The following is an 11584-nucleotide window of genomic DNA, read 5'->3' as shown; positions in this document are numbered from 1 at the left end:
GTTGTTGAGTGTTTGGTGCCTACCGAATTAAAGAAAGATTTTTTGAGGAAAGGTCTCCCCCTTCAGGGCTGAAAAGGAACTAAAATAACTTAAATCCACATATCTACAGTCACATATTCTTTATTTAATTTTTCAATTAAAAAAAAACAAACAAAAAACACAAAAATCAGTTGAAATCATTTGCTGCAACATTTCAAGTAAAAACGATTTTCAAGCAGGATTTTCAAGTTGCAATGTTAACTTTCACGGCTCAAACATATAAATAGCAAAATAAATAGCGAAATAAATAAATAATATTTATATTCACATTTATGTCATACACAGCAATAGAAAAATACAAGGGCCTGATGGCAGTAATCTGACTGAGTGATGCTGCCACCTGGTTGCCATGTTCTCAATTCACTTGGTTTAAATAACATAAAGATAAAGTGTTTTTTCTGATGCAAAACAACAGCGACTTCAGAAATGTCAGTATTGTGCCCTGAGCCAAGTCAAAGATGGGACCTAAGCTCTGTTGACAAACACCATCTTGAAGCCTCTGACAGTCGAGTTGATGTCCGCAAGTGCCAGGCTGGCCTGCAGCATCTTTGTTCCCATCATACTGGGGACGAAGGTGATGTTCTGCTTCACTCTTCCTCCTGGACGCAGTGGGAGCATCCTGCAGGATGATAAAAGAATTCACAAAATGTATGACCACTACTGCAGTAATCTGTGTCCTACTTTCATCATTGGAGTTGACTCCTTCAATTTTGCTAAACTAAAATTATCTTTACGTGTTCACAAAATAATACTGGCACTGATCTGCCACAGCAGTGGAACATTCGGTTGATTGTCCAGGCCACACCTGACTGAATACTGAACTCAAACGAAAGCAGAACAATACACATGTAACAAGTCTGCATTCCTTCTACAAATACACACTGTTCCATTGTGTGTGGCACAGTGACACACCTATGTTTGAATATTTCTCATGCATTTGCAGCCATTCTTGATGTTCATAAATCACTCAGGTGTCTGCAATATGAAACACTTAAATAAACAGTGAAGATAATCTTTCATACCTGAAGCGAACCTTGTCCTGGATCAACCCGGCCCCAGCTATAGTCAGGACACCACTAACTGGGTATGAAAATGGGTTGGTGAAGGTCACTGTGGCAATTTGCTCTTTGTAAAGCACAATGGAGTCTTCATCTGCAACCTGAAGAAGAAATTTATGTTAGTGCACCCTGAAGACTCCTTCAAAAACCTTCAAAGTGAAGCAATGTCAGTGCATCACGTTTCCTACAGCTCAAAGAAGTTGCTTCAAATGAGTGAACCAAAGCTGCATTTTTTTATAATGTAGAAGCATTACCTAAATAATAATCTAGTAAATATTCTGGATTTCTCAGGAGTCATTTTAAACATTATCCACTGAAGATTACATGTTTGACATGCATGCAGCAGTGAGCCCAGCTGGCTGGGAGAGATCAACTCTTGAATCTTAGTATCACACATTTTACAAAAGTTTAATGCCAAGCTTTTATTTCGTTAATCACTCAACAGATGTGACTTTGCCATCTAAACTATTGGTGAACAACGCTCAGAATGTGTTTCTTAAGTACCTGTATGGTGAGCTGTGGGCTGGCGATATTGAACTCCTCCGAGGCCAGGACCCGCTCATGACTGGCAATGTCCTCCAGGACTACTGCAAGGTTGATCAGGTTTTCTTCCAGCACATGCTCAAACTGGGTTGGGAGGATCTGCTGGTGAATAACTTTGGCTGCAGAGACAGAAAGAGTGACAGGCAAACATTAGAACCATACTCCTTGAGAAGTGAAAATCTAAAACCGCAGACTGGTGACAAGTGAATTTACCTTCCTTGGGTGCCAGTTGTATGACACCGTGGTTTTCCCAGAAGGCATCTGAGGGGCTGCTGTTGTACTCTTTAGCCTGGGCGTTGAGATGCACTTTCATCATCTTGGCAATGCTCTGCTTGTTGATGACTTTCACTATGAAGCAGATAGGCTCCCCGGCAACAGGAGCTTTATCCAAGGACAGGAAGACTGCCAATCCCTTGGATGAGCCTGCGGAATAAACATGACGAAAGCCGGTGCATGAGATGATTTGTGTGTTTCAACAGACGACCAATCTGACCAGTGTATTCAAAATTCAAAAATGACCTATTCTTAATGTTGAATCCTCTGACAATGTGGAACTTCTTGATGTCAGTGTTGAAGTTGGGCCTGCAACGTAAAGATTGAAAGAAAAGCATGAGTAACTCCTTATGCCTTAGGGTGAACATGAAACCACTTCATGAATGTATTTTCTGTTTTTGACTCATACTTTTGATGTATTTGTAGTCTCCTGTGATGTTCTGGTATCTGGGGAAGCCGACAGCTTTGGTGCAGATGAGGGATCCCACTCTCTCGGTGTCTTTGCTGTAGCTGAGCACCTGACCCTCATTCACTATGATTGTGTGGACGTCGGCGTTCACTTCAGCGTACACAAAGGGGATGTCGTAAAACAGGTCAATGCAGCGATCCTTGATTGCTTTGACTGGTGCTGGGCCGCAGCAGTACACTCCTAGAACAAAAGAAGGAGGAAAAGAAGGTTAGTAGGTCATGTTCAGGGTTGACCAAAGGAGTGAGAAATTTATCATAAGAGGAACAACAGCATTTCTCACACACCTCCGCTCCTCTCCTGCGGGGTTGGGTCCAGGACCTGCCAGCCATCCATTCCAGATCCCAGATCCTGGCGAGTCATCCAGCACTCCACCCAGACATGGAAGTTCCTGATATAAGAAGACGTCGCAAAGTGTCAACAGGCTTTTCAAACACTGTTACCAAAACTGTTGATCATTTCTGTAAAAAGACTCAAAAGTGAGGTCAGCACTAACCATATGCTGTCCTTGCTGCGGTTTAGCTTCTGTCCTGTTTCAGTGTAGTACTCCTCAATCACCAGGTTGCCATTGGTGTCATGTGCAGAGTTGAAATTTGTGATGACGCGGCAAGGAATGCCAAGAACCCTCATGACTGTAAGGTGTAATGACAACAGACACACACAGACGTTTACATGCTGATGGAAATATCTTTATATTGCGTCATGGAAATGACTGATAAGATACCAGTCATATTTTAGAGGTTGAGTATTGGTTATTGATGACTGTACAAGGTGTGATGTGAAGAAGAGTAAAGAGCATGTTCTGTATTTCATTTTAAAAATTTTGAATTATCATGATATAATCACCTGTGCACATGACAGCTGCAAACACCCAGCACTGCCCATACTTGACTGGGCTGTAACCAGACTGAGCCCACTGTCTCAGGATGTCCCCACTCCCAGTCCACATGGAGGGATTAACTCCTTCTTTAAAGTCGCCTGACCAGTTCCCTTTCAGTACGCCACGGTCATCTTCACTGTTGATCTAAACATAGAAGAGAAGATGAATATTTCCAGAGATCAAAATGAAAATTTGGGCATGATTCACAGTGGCACATTAATAACTACAACTTTTTTTTACTGCAGTAATTACAATGTTTCTGCATGCAACCAGAACTTTGCAGGAGGTGTGTGCGTCCCAGTTCGAGTCACAACACGTTTTAATAGGCAACAGTGAAACTCACTTTGTCAGCCAAAGCAAACAAAAACACTGGTGACACAGAACAGTGGCAGCAAGTGATTTACTCCTATGTAGGTGTGTTTAAGGTGTGTTTCAGTCTTTTTGCTCTCACCATGGCAGACACGATCCGGCCAATGTAGACGGGGTTGTTTCGGTTCAGGTAGTCAATTCTTGCGTTCTTCTGGTGCTGAGGGCTGACTTGGAGCAGATTCAAGCACGCCTCCAGAACACCAGGCTCATACTTCACAGGTAGAGAGCACAAAATGACAGAATAAACCAAAAAAAAATAATAAACACTTACATTTTGAAACATATTATAATAAATACATGTATAACTTGCTTTCAGGTGACCGGGATAGATAGATAGACAGATAGATAGATCGATATACTTTATTGATCCCAGGCCGGGAAATTACAGTGCAGCAGCAGCATTACACACAATACTTCACAATACTGTGAAAGAAAAAGAATAATCTATACAAAAAATGTTAATGTATGGGATATTTGAGGTCAGGTTTAGGATTCTGACACCTCTTAACATTTGAATATGCAGTTACTGTTTGCTGTTTTATCCTGACTAAAGCATCTGTCAGCAAATGTTTTCCCATTAATTCCCTCTATTTCCAACTATTTTTCTCTGAATTTGTTTCAGTTACTGTTTGACAGAAGGATTTAATCCAACTCAGAGATTAAAAGTAAACACTGCAAGTGAACACAAGTAGCAATCTTTATGAGGCTTAACTCAAAAGAGTTTTAGTTGAGTCAGCACCTCTTGTGTAAATAACCTGATGACATGATGAACATTCACACAAATACTGATTAACAGATTTTTCCTTATCATACCTGATCATAGGACCATGGTCTTGGCACAATGTTCATAGGTGTCCCCATAAAAAGCAGCCCAGAGTCATTCTGGACATACTCCTCTCTCTGGTCCTCAAAGGGAATATACACTGCGTCCTCTGCAAGAAACAAACCTTACATTTAGTACATTCTAGTGCATTTAAATAATTAGACAAATTACCGTACAGACCATAAATAGTTTAAGACTTCTGCCACTGCACTCATTTTTCCTCAGTTATATAAAGCTGCTGCCTATCATTTGCTGTGATGAATCCTTACTTCTGAGGTGTGATTCACAAAGCCAGTCACACAGCACATCACCACTACACTGTGGCAATCAGACTCCCATAAACGTAACTGATAAGTGATTAAAGATGATAAATGAATGTAATGCATCACCAAAAAACTCATTCAGTCACTTGAATCTGTACATTTCTGGTCTGGTTAGCTCACAATTGTTGTAATTTTGTGAGCCAATACCTCCTGAGTTTGCATGAATGCTTCATAAACACTCCTTATCAATTTAGCAGGTTGACTTAAACTCACCACGACACCAGGGATTGCAGAGCAGAATAAATTTGCCGAAAGCACAGGTCTTCCAGCTGTTCTGAGCGAGCACACACAGCTGAAATCTGTAGCAGCCCACTGAGGCGGAGGCAGGAGAAGAAATGAATATGGATGGGCTCTGGAAGTCCAGGTTCGTTGGGTCAATACAGGCCTTCCAATGGGAGGAGGAGGCATTCCTGGAGAAAGTGACAGGCATTACCACAAAGAGGCGGCCTGTGGAGAGAAGACAGAAACACAGTTAAGTGAAGGAATTTTAAATTGTGACTGAGATTAGATGCATGCACGTCTGCTCCAAAACATCCATACAGTCAAAAAAAAAATCCAGATTAAATCTCGACTAAGTCAAGACTACCTAGCATGACTTTGATCCTCAGAGAGTCGGTCTTGGGGTTGAGGGGTCGGCCCTCCAGTTGCACACTGACTTTGAATGGGGCTCCTCTTCGCACCACCAGGGCTTTGGAGCTGCTGAAGTCCTCTGTCCTGTGTCTCTCCAGGTTTTCAGATATTTCCAGGTTGACATATTGTACACTGAAGTCTACAATTGAAAAAAAAAATGAAGAAACTTCTACAGATCAAGAACAAAAAAGCAGGCTAAACGGTAAAACAACGAAATGAGCAAGGAAATAGAATTTGCATTTCTAGAAACCTCACCTTCCATTTGTTAGTGTCTCTTTTCCACTAGGGTGCTTAATGTCCCTGCTGTCCTTCTCTACAGTTATATAAAGCTTTGCCCCACCCCCTGAAAGCATTTCACTAAGTGGAAAAGTGAAGCCAACTGGTTTTCTCTCAATAGTTACTAAGGCCCTGAAGTCATGAGTCACAAAACACGCACCACACTCCTCCTTTCTAATAATGCTGCAGGTGAAGCTTACCTTTTTGTGGAAGCTTTGTACATGAGTAAGCCGACCCACCCGGCTCGACCAAAGAGCAAAGACGTAGAAAAAATAATGTTTGTGGGTGTCAAAACTTTCTGCAACATTTTGCAACACAGATATGAGACCTGCAGCAGAAGCAGGAGGGCCACAGCAACCTAATTTCCTTTACTGGCTAATATCCATTCATTCAGCTCACTTTTATTGTAGTATTATTTCATACCGTTGGTATCATGCCACACGCTATCTGTTTTGTATGATATAATGTGGTTTTGAAAAGATTTTTACTGTTTATCTGACAGAGGTGATACCGAGGAACTCCACACCTCAACACTCATCTCTTAAGTCATTGCAACCAGTCAACCGTGACAGACTGTCGTCATTGTGTTCGATTCCATATAAAATGACTAATTAAGATCGTGGTTGTTTGCTTAATTGATCAAACAATTCATCAACTTATTTTTGTTTTAAATAATCAATTATACTCATTCACACGTTAAAATTTTGTTCTCCTGCACACTTGATGATGATGATGGTGATGATAATGATTATCATTATTACTATTATGATCATTATAAACGAGAAAAACGAGTAAAACATTGATTAAATTTTCCTTTCCTTTTTCACATTTACTCAATTGAAAACTGTTTAAAGACAATGCAGATTTTGTTTCACTTCATCAGCTTCACTGATGGTGAATTATACTCACTCTGAATATGATGTCAGCAACACATTTCAAACAATTGTGACAGGAGCAGCAAAAGACTGAGAAAGTTGCGTACTGCTCCGAAAACACCTGTCTGGAACGTTCCACAGGTAAACAGGTTCATTGGTAACAGGTAATAGTAATATGATTGGACAAGACAGTAGTTCACAGGCAAGGGTGAAGAGAGGTTCACCACTTTGTCACTTTGATTTACTGGTCTGCGAAACAGTAATACCATCGTTCAGTAATAATAAAAAGCAGTAATCATTAATCAGGTAACACACATACTAATTTAACACTTTAATAAGGTCTTCTCTTAATGAATACTTTTATAACCTCGATTCAAAAAACCTGGGAAACTGTGGGAAAAGTAAATAAAGACAGCATGTGATTATTTGCCAATGAACTGTGTTGACTAACATCAGTTTTATGTAGCTTTCCTGAGCCCATGTAGTAATATTCTGTAGTCATGAACCTCACCTCCTCCCAGACTTTTGACGACTGAGCCTTTCAAGGATGCTGCTTTCACACCCATCAAGATGTGATCACCTGTTTCCAATGAACCTGGAACCTGAATCCCTTTCTCAACTGGTTTGAAATATGTTGCTGACATCAAATTCAGCTTAAGCATATATTTACAAAAATAAGTAGAATATTACGTAATAATAACATTATGTGTTATAATAATACATAATATATATTTTTAAAATTTTTAATTTCTTTGTCTTAAATGACTGTACTGTGAAATGCAGTGAAGTAGTTTTAATGAAGGCATAATTTAGATTAGAATATCATCCACATTGTCAAAAGCTAAACTAACAGCAGATTTTATTGAACAGGTATTGGTTTGGTACAAAATTGATCTCCATTGAGTCCAAAAAGCAAAAAGTGATATAATACACCAGTATTAGAGAAAGCAGAGAAAGGCTTCCAACATAAAGAATTAAACATATTACATAATAAACTACCGATCAGAGTTCAAAAACTACAAACATACACACACCCATTTGCAGCACATACTTAAATTCTCGACACAGGTATCTCTTTCCCAGAATAGAGGTGTTGGTGTTCACTTAGCGCTAATTAGTGTTTCTGTTGATGTTTAGACTTGCCTCTGAGAGAAAAATAGCTTTATTAAAAAATCGTGTTCAACTGGCCTATGACTCCTCTGTTAATAATGACAGTTATGTAGGCTATAGGCCATTTGGGTGGGATACATTTCTGGAGATCGGATACTGACTCACAACATGAACTATCTATCTATCTGGTGTCTCCCTGTCACAGAGATAAATACAATACTTCATAGCACCTTTTAAAAACTACATTTAAATAAATTTAAGATCAGTCTTTGGTTATAGCCCACAAGACTGCCAGAATAAAGAATATTTCAGATTTGTTGGAGCCATGAAGTTTGGTACAGATATTCAGGACATGAGATGCTGTGTTAAAACAAATTAAACAAAATCTGATCACCCTTTTTGACACATACTGAATTTACAACAGTACAAAGACAATATATTTTAAATTTTATATTATCAACTTCAACTGATTTTTGTAAATATATATTCTTATTCTGAATTTGATTACTGCTTTTCAGCAACCGTAGACATTAGTAGATTAACAAAAACCTCAAGATGTGCATCCATTATTTCTTAGGCAGATCCTGCAGAAAAGAGCTCTGTGTCTTAGATTCTTTAAAATTAGTCACTTTAATTCAGCAGATGTATTTAGTGACACACTCCTGCACATTAAAATTCAATCAATCAATCATAGATAGAAAATATAATCTTACAATAATTAAAAAACAAACAAAACATTCAATAATATTTGGAACATGAGTAAGTAATTAAAAAAAATTATTGTATTATTTAAAGAGTTCATACTGAAAGAAATTATTGCCTCATTCCTGAGCAGAAGTCCTTGGCTTATTATAAACAAGGAAGTCTGAGATGTCATGCCACACATTGCTGTCATGGTAGAGGTAGTTCATTGAGGACTGCAGGGATGGCTGAAGGGTGTGTGGGTGATATTCAAACAGCCACAAGACAATACCCCACACCAATGTGGCGAAGAACGGGAAAGGGTCGTGTTTAGGCTGGGGGATAAAACCTTTCTCTACAGCCAGCCGAGACAGCGCGAACAGGATCCTGGACAGCAAGTACATATTGATCTAGAGAAGAGCAAAAAAATTTAATGGAATGAACACAATTACTTAACTTTATAATGATATCCTAATAAAGAACACACGTGAGAGTGACAGGAAACTACAGGCTGATCATACCTGACTGTTGATGTTGTTGTTATCTCCAAACACTAGCCATCCTCCGACACAGGCAGCCAGAAAGGAGTGAGACTGCAAACTCTTTCCCTGTATGCTCTCCTGCAATGCTTGCAGTCCTTTGTATGTGAACACAAAGCATGCCAGGTTGCGAGAGTGGGTGTATGTGGCCTTCAAAATAGCTTTGAGCTTGTCCTTCAAACTATCAGAAGAAAGAAAAACATGATCAGATTTAAGAGACATGGGGAGAATTCAATAGCAAGGAATTTCAATTTAATTAACATTACAGTTCAAGTTCTTACCTGCCACTTCTGAACAGAAAAGTCATTACCAAAGCATGCGGTGCTCTGATCTTGGCCCCATATCTGAAAAAACACATCACAACAGTGCTATCGGGGAACGCAACTATCTTCAAAGCAAGGTCAAACATTCCCAGTGCTTTTAGTTTAGTCAACAAAATCCATTGTTGCCCCGGAATTACCACCAAGCAGCTAAAGCCAGCGACCAGAAACTACAGCTGATTAGCAACGGAACTCCTGGCCGCCAGCTGTGGGGTAAAGAAATAAACTGTCGTAGCTTAGCTAGCTAGCTAGTTAATTGAATGTTTTCACTCACACGGCGCCGTTTCTGAAGCCTTTCAAAACTGCCAATGCAGCTTTATATTTTTCTTGTTGCAGGAGGGTATTGACGGTATACAGAAGAGTTTTTACCGGATCAGGACCTGCCATGACTTTCAACAGAGCCGATAGGACATATATAGATGTTGCACACACAATGTACAATGATGTGTTACAGTGAAAATTCCCCCTAGTACAGCATTATACATTAGGTTCCTAGCTAAATTAAGAGTAGTTTTTAATGTGGTGTTTTTGGTACCGAAAAATGTGTACGAAAAAAAGCGTAGATTAAGTTTTCACACTCTGGAAAAAATATTCACCACAATATGCAACCAGCAGGCAAGATGTGACTGCAAAATTGAATTGTTATCGTAGTAACCCATACAGCAATTTGCTCTCTATTATGAAGCCACATGCCAAACTTTGGTGTGTAACTTTGGTAACTGCATCAGTCATTCAGCTATTGTCATGTTATGTACATAATATGAGAATGGATGCTTCATATGAAGCATAAGAGCACAGCGACATTTTGTCACATCTTTCAGGAGATACACAAAATAATCAAGATCAGGGGTCTTTAGTTCAGGAGCTTTTTTTTTCCTTTGCACCATAAATCATCTTTCTTTCTTTTCCTCTGAGAAAGCTTATAATACAACGACCTTCAGTTAAAGATATGCTCACATCTATTTTTCAAGTACACATAAAAATACCACAAAATAAAAGCCATGCATTTAAAATTTTATTTACACAATTGTAAGCAAAACTGTACTCCAAATATCATTATTACTGAAGCACAATATCCCTTTTTGGTTTTATACTATTACGTTTTCATAAATATGTAAGTTGTAGTCAATTGTTGTTGCTAAATGCAGTTTTTACTGAGGGGCAGTAAAAGAAAATTGCATCATACTCTATACTCTATAACTCTATAATAACATATCCTGCAGTCAGCAGTCTTTGAATTCCACTGATGAGTTTTATTAGATATAGATATAGATAGATAGATAGATAGATAGATAGATATTTTATTGATCCCGAGGGAAATTCCATACATCTTGAGTATTGTTATTGTGTGTACTGTGAGAATTTTTTTTTAGTGTGAACACACAGCAAACCTGATTATAATTAATATGCATACTACATTCTAATTATAAGCATTAATGATTGGTATGAGCAATGGAATAATTAATTGCAGTGAATGGGAATGGGGAACCCACAACAATTTTCACTCAAGGGGGGCCCAGAAATGGAAGCTACTATGAGGTGCATAGTAGTGTTTTTATTTCCCTTGACTCAGTGCTGAGAAAATGTATGCATTTTTTAGATTTTTCTCAAAATGAAAAACAATTGCTCCCTTATATTATAGGATATATATAGGATATTTTTTTTAAAGAAAACATCCTGTAGAAGCCACAGTTTCCAAAGATGGTTACTCAAACTGCTAATATCCTGAATTTTCAAATTAATTTTTTTGTTTATTATAATTCAAGTCTTTTATTTATTTGTTTTCCTCTCTGCTATTCCTCTGAGTACTCTTACTTTTCTCCTGTAACATCATCCTTAATCCTTCTTGGTTATGTCCTTTATCCTTTTGTTACAGGTGAATGCGTGCATACACACACACACACACACACACACACACACACACACAGACACTCACTCACACTCACACACCCAGAGTGTAATGCACTGTGATACACAGTTGAAGTGTTGGCAGAGCAGCGTCACAGTACAGAGTATTACCATGGTCAAGGACAGACTTGAAGGTTGATTGCACAGTAGTTTCGTGGTTGAAAGAACTCAGACAACCTTTAATTCTATACAAAAGCCAAGTTTAATTTTTATCTTGTTTTTGGCAATTGTTGAATATGAATTTTGAATGATAGCCTGCTGTCAAGCCAAATTCTTAAATATTTATTCAACTCTGCAAGAGCAATATGAGTGCCATCAGAGTCAGTAGTGGAGGTTGGGGTCTTTTTTGGATTTAAAACTCGTCTGTGATATAGGGGGTGATAACTGAAATTCATCAAAGGCAGACTGAAGACGGGTCAGGGCTTTGCCTGAAGTGGAGCCTGAAGCACATAAAATCGTGTCATCAGCAAA

The 11584-nt window shown here is 38.8% G+C and overlaps 2 protein-coding genes across 2 annotated transcripts; both read right to left on the bottom strand.

Annotated features, from left to right (window-relative positions):
• Positions 1-107: 107 nt before the first annotated feature.
• tgm5l (transglutaminase 5, like) lies at positions 108-5750 on the bottom strand. The gene is made up of 14 exons (XM_046383166.1): positions 5660-5750; positions 5361-5543; positions 4988-5221; positions 4442-4560; positions 3711-3839; positions 3226-3403; positions 2876-3011; positions 2667-2770; positions 2323-2562; positions 2160-2222; positions 1854-2063; positions 1602-1759; positions 1062-1198; positions 108-658 (listed from the first exon to the last, which is right to left on the bottom strand). The coding sequence occupies exons 1-14, from the start codon at positions 5664-5666 to the stop codon at positions 505-507; spliced, it is 2052 nt and encodes a 683-aa protein (XP_046239122.1). The 5' UTR covers positions 5667-5750; the 3' UTR covers positions 108-504.
• A 2526-nt stretch (positions 5751-8276) lies between these two features.
• pxmp4 (peroxisomal membrane protein 4) lies at positions 8277-9652 on the bottom strand. Its single transcript, XM_046383165.1, has 4 exons — positions 9480-9652; positions 9167-9229; positions 8868-9066; positions 8277-8756 (listed from the first exon to the last, which is right to left on the bottom strand). Exons 1-4 carry the CDS (start codon positions 9590-9592, stop codon positions 8487-8489), a joined length of 645 nt encoding a protein of 214 aa, XP_046239121.1. The 5' UTR covers positions 9593-9652; the 3' UTR covers positions 8277-8486.
• Between the last annotated feature and the right edge of the window lie 1932 nt (positions 9653-11584).

Source organism: Scatophagus argus, chromosome 3, assembly GCF_020382885.2.
Source record: "Scatophagus argus isolate fScaArg1 chromosome 3, fScaArg1.pri, whole genome shotgun sequence".
In the NCBI taxonomy this organism is placed as follows: Eukaryota; Metazoa; Chordata; class Actinopteri; family Scatophagidae; genus Scatophagus; species Scatophagus argus.
The sequence above is the reverse complement of the archived record's forward strand: the minus strand, read 5'-3'. Positions and strand labels throughout refer to the sequence as shown.

Bases quoted from the DNA above. Each gene is read 5' to 3' on its own strand.
- tgm5l (XM_046383166.1), bottom strand. The intron at 3,840-4,441 runs GTATGATAAGGA...CTACCTGTGAAG, and splicing joins GACCATGGTCCTATGATCAG to TATGAGCCTGGTGTTCTGGA. The intron at 2,223-2,322 runs GTATGAGTCAAA...TTTACGTTGCAG, and splicing joins AGACTACAAATACATCAAAA to GCCCAACTTCAACACTGACA.
- pxmp4 (XM_046383165.1), bottom strand. From the start codon at position 9,592: ATGGCAGGTCCTGATCCGGTAAAAACTCTTCTGTATACCGTCAATACC. The intron at 9,230-9,479 runs GTGAGTGAAAAC...GTGTTTTTTCAG, and splicing joins GGCTTCAGAAACGGCGCCGT to ATATGGGGCCAAGATCAGAG. The intron at 9,067-9,166 runs GTAAGAACTTGA...TTCTTCTGATAG, and splicing joins TTTCTGTTCAGAAGTGGCAG to TTTGAAGGACAAGCTCAAAG.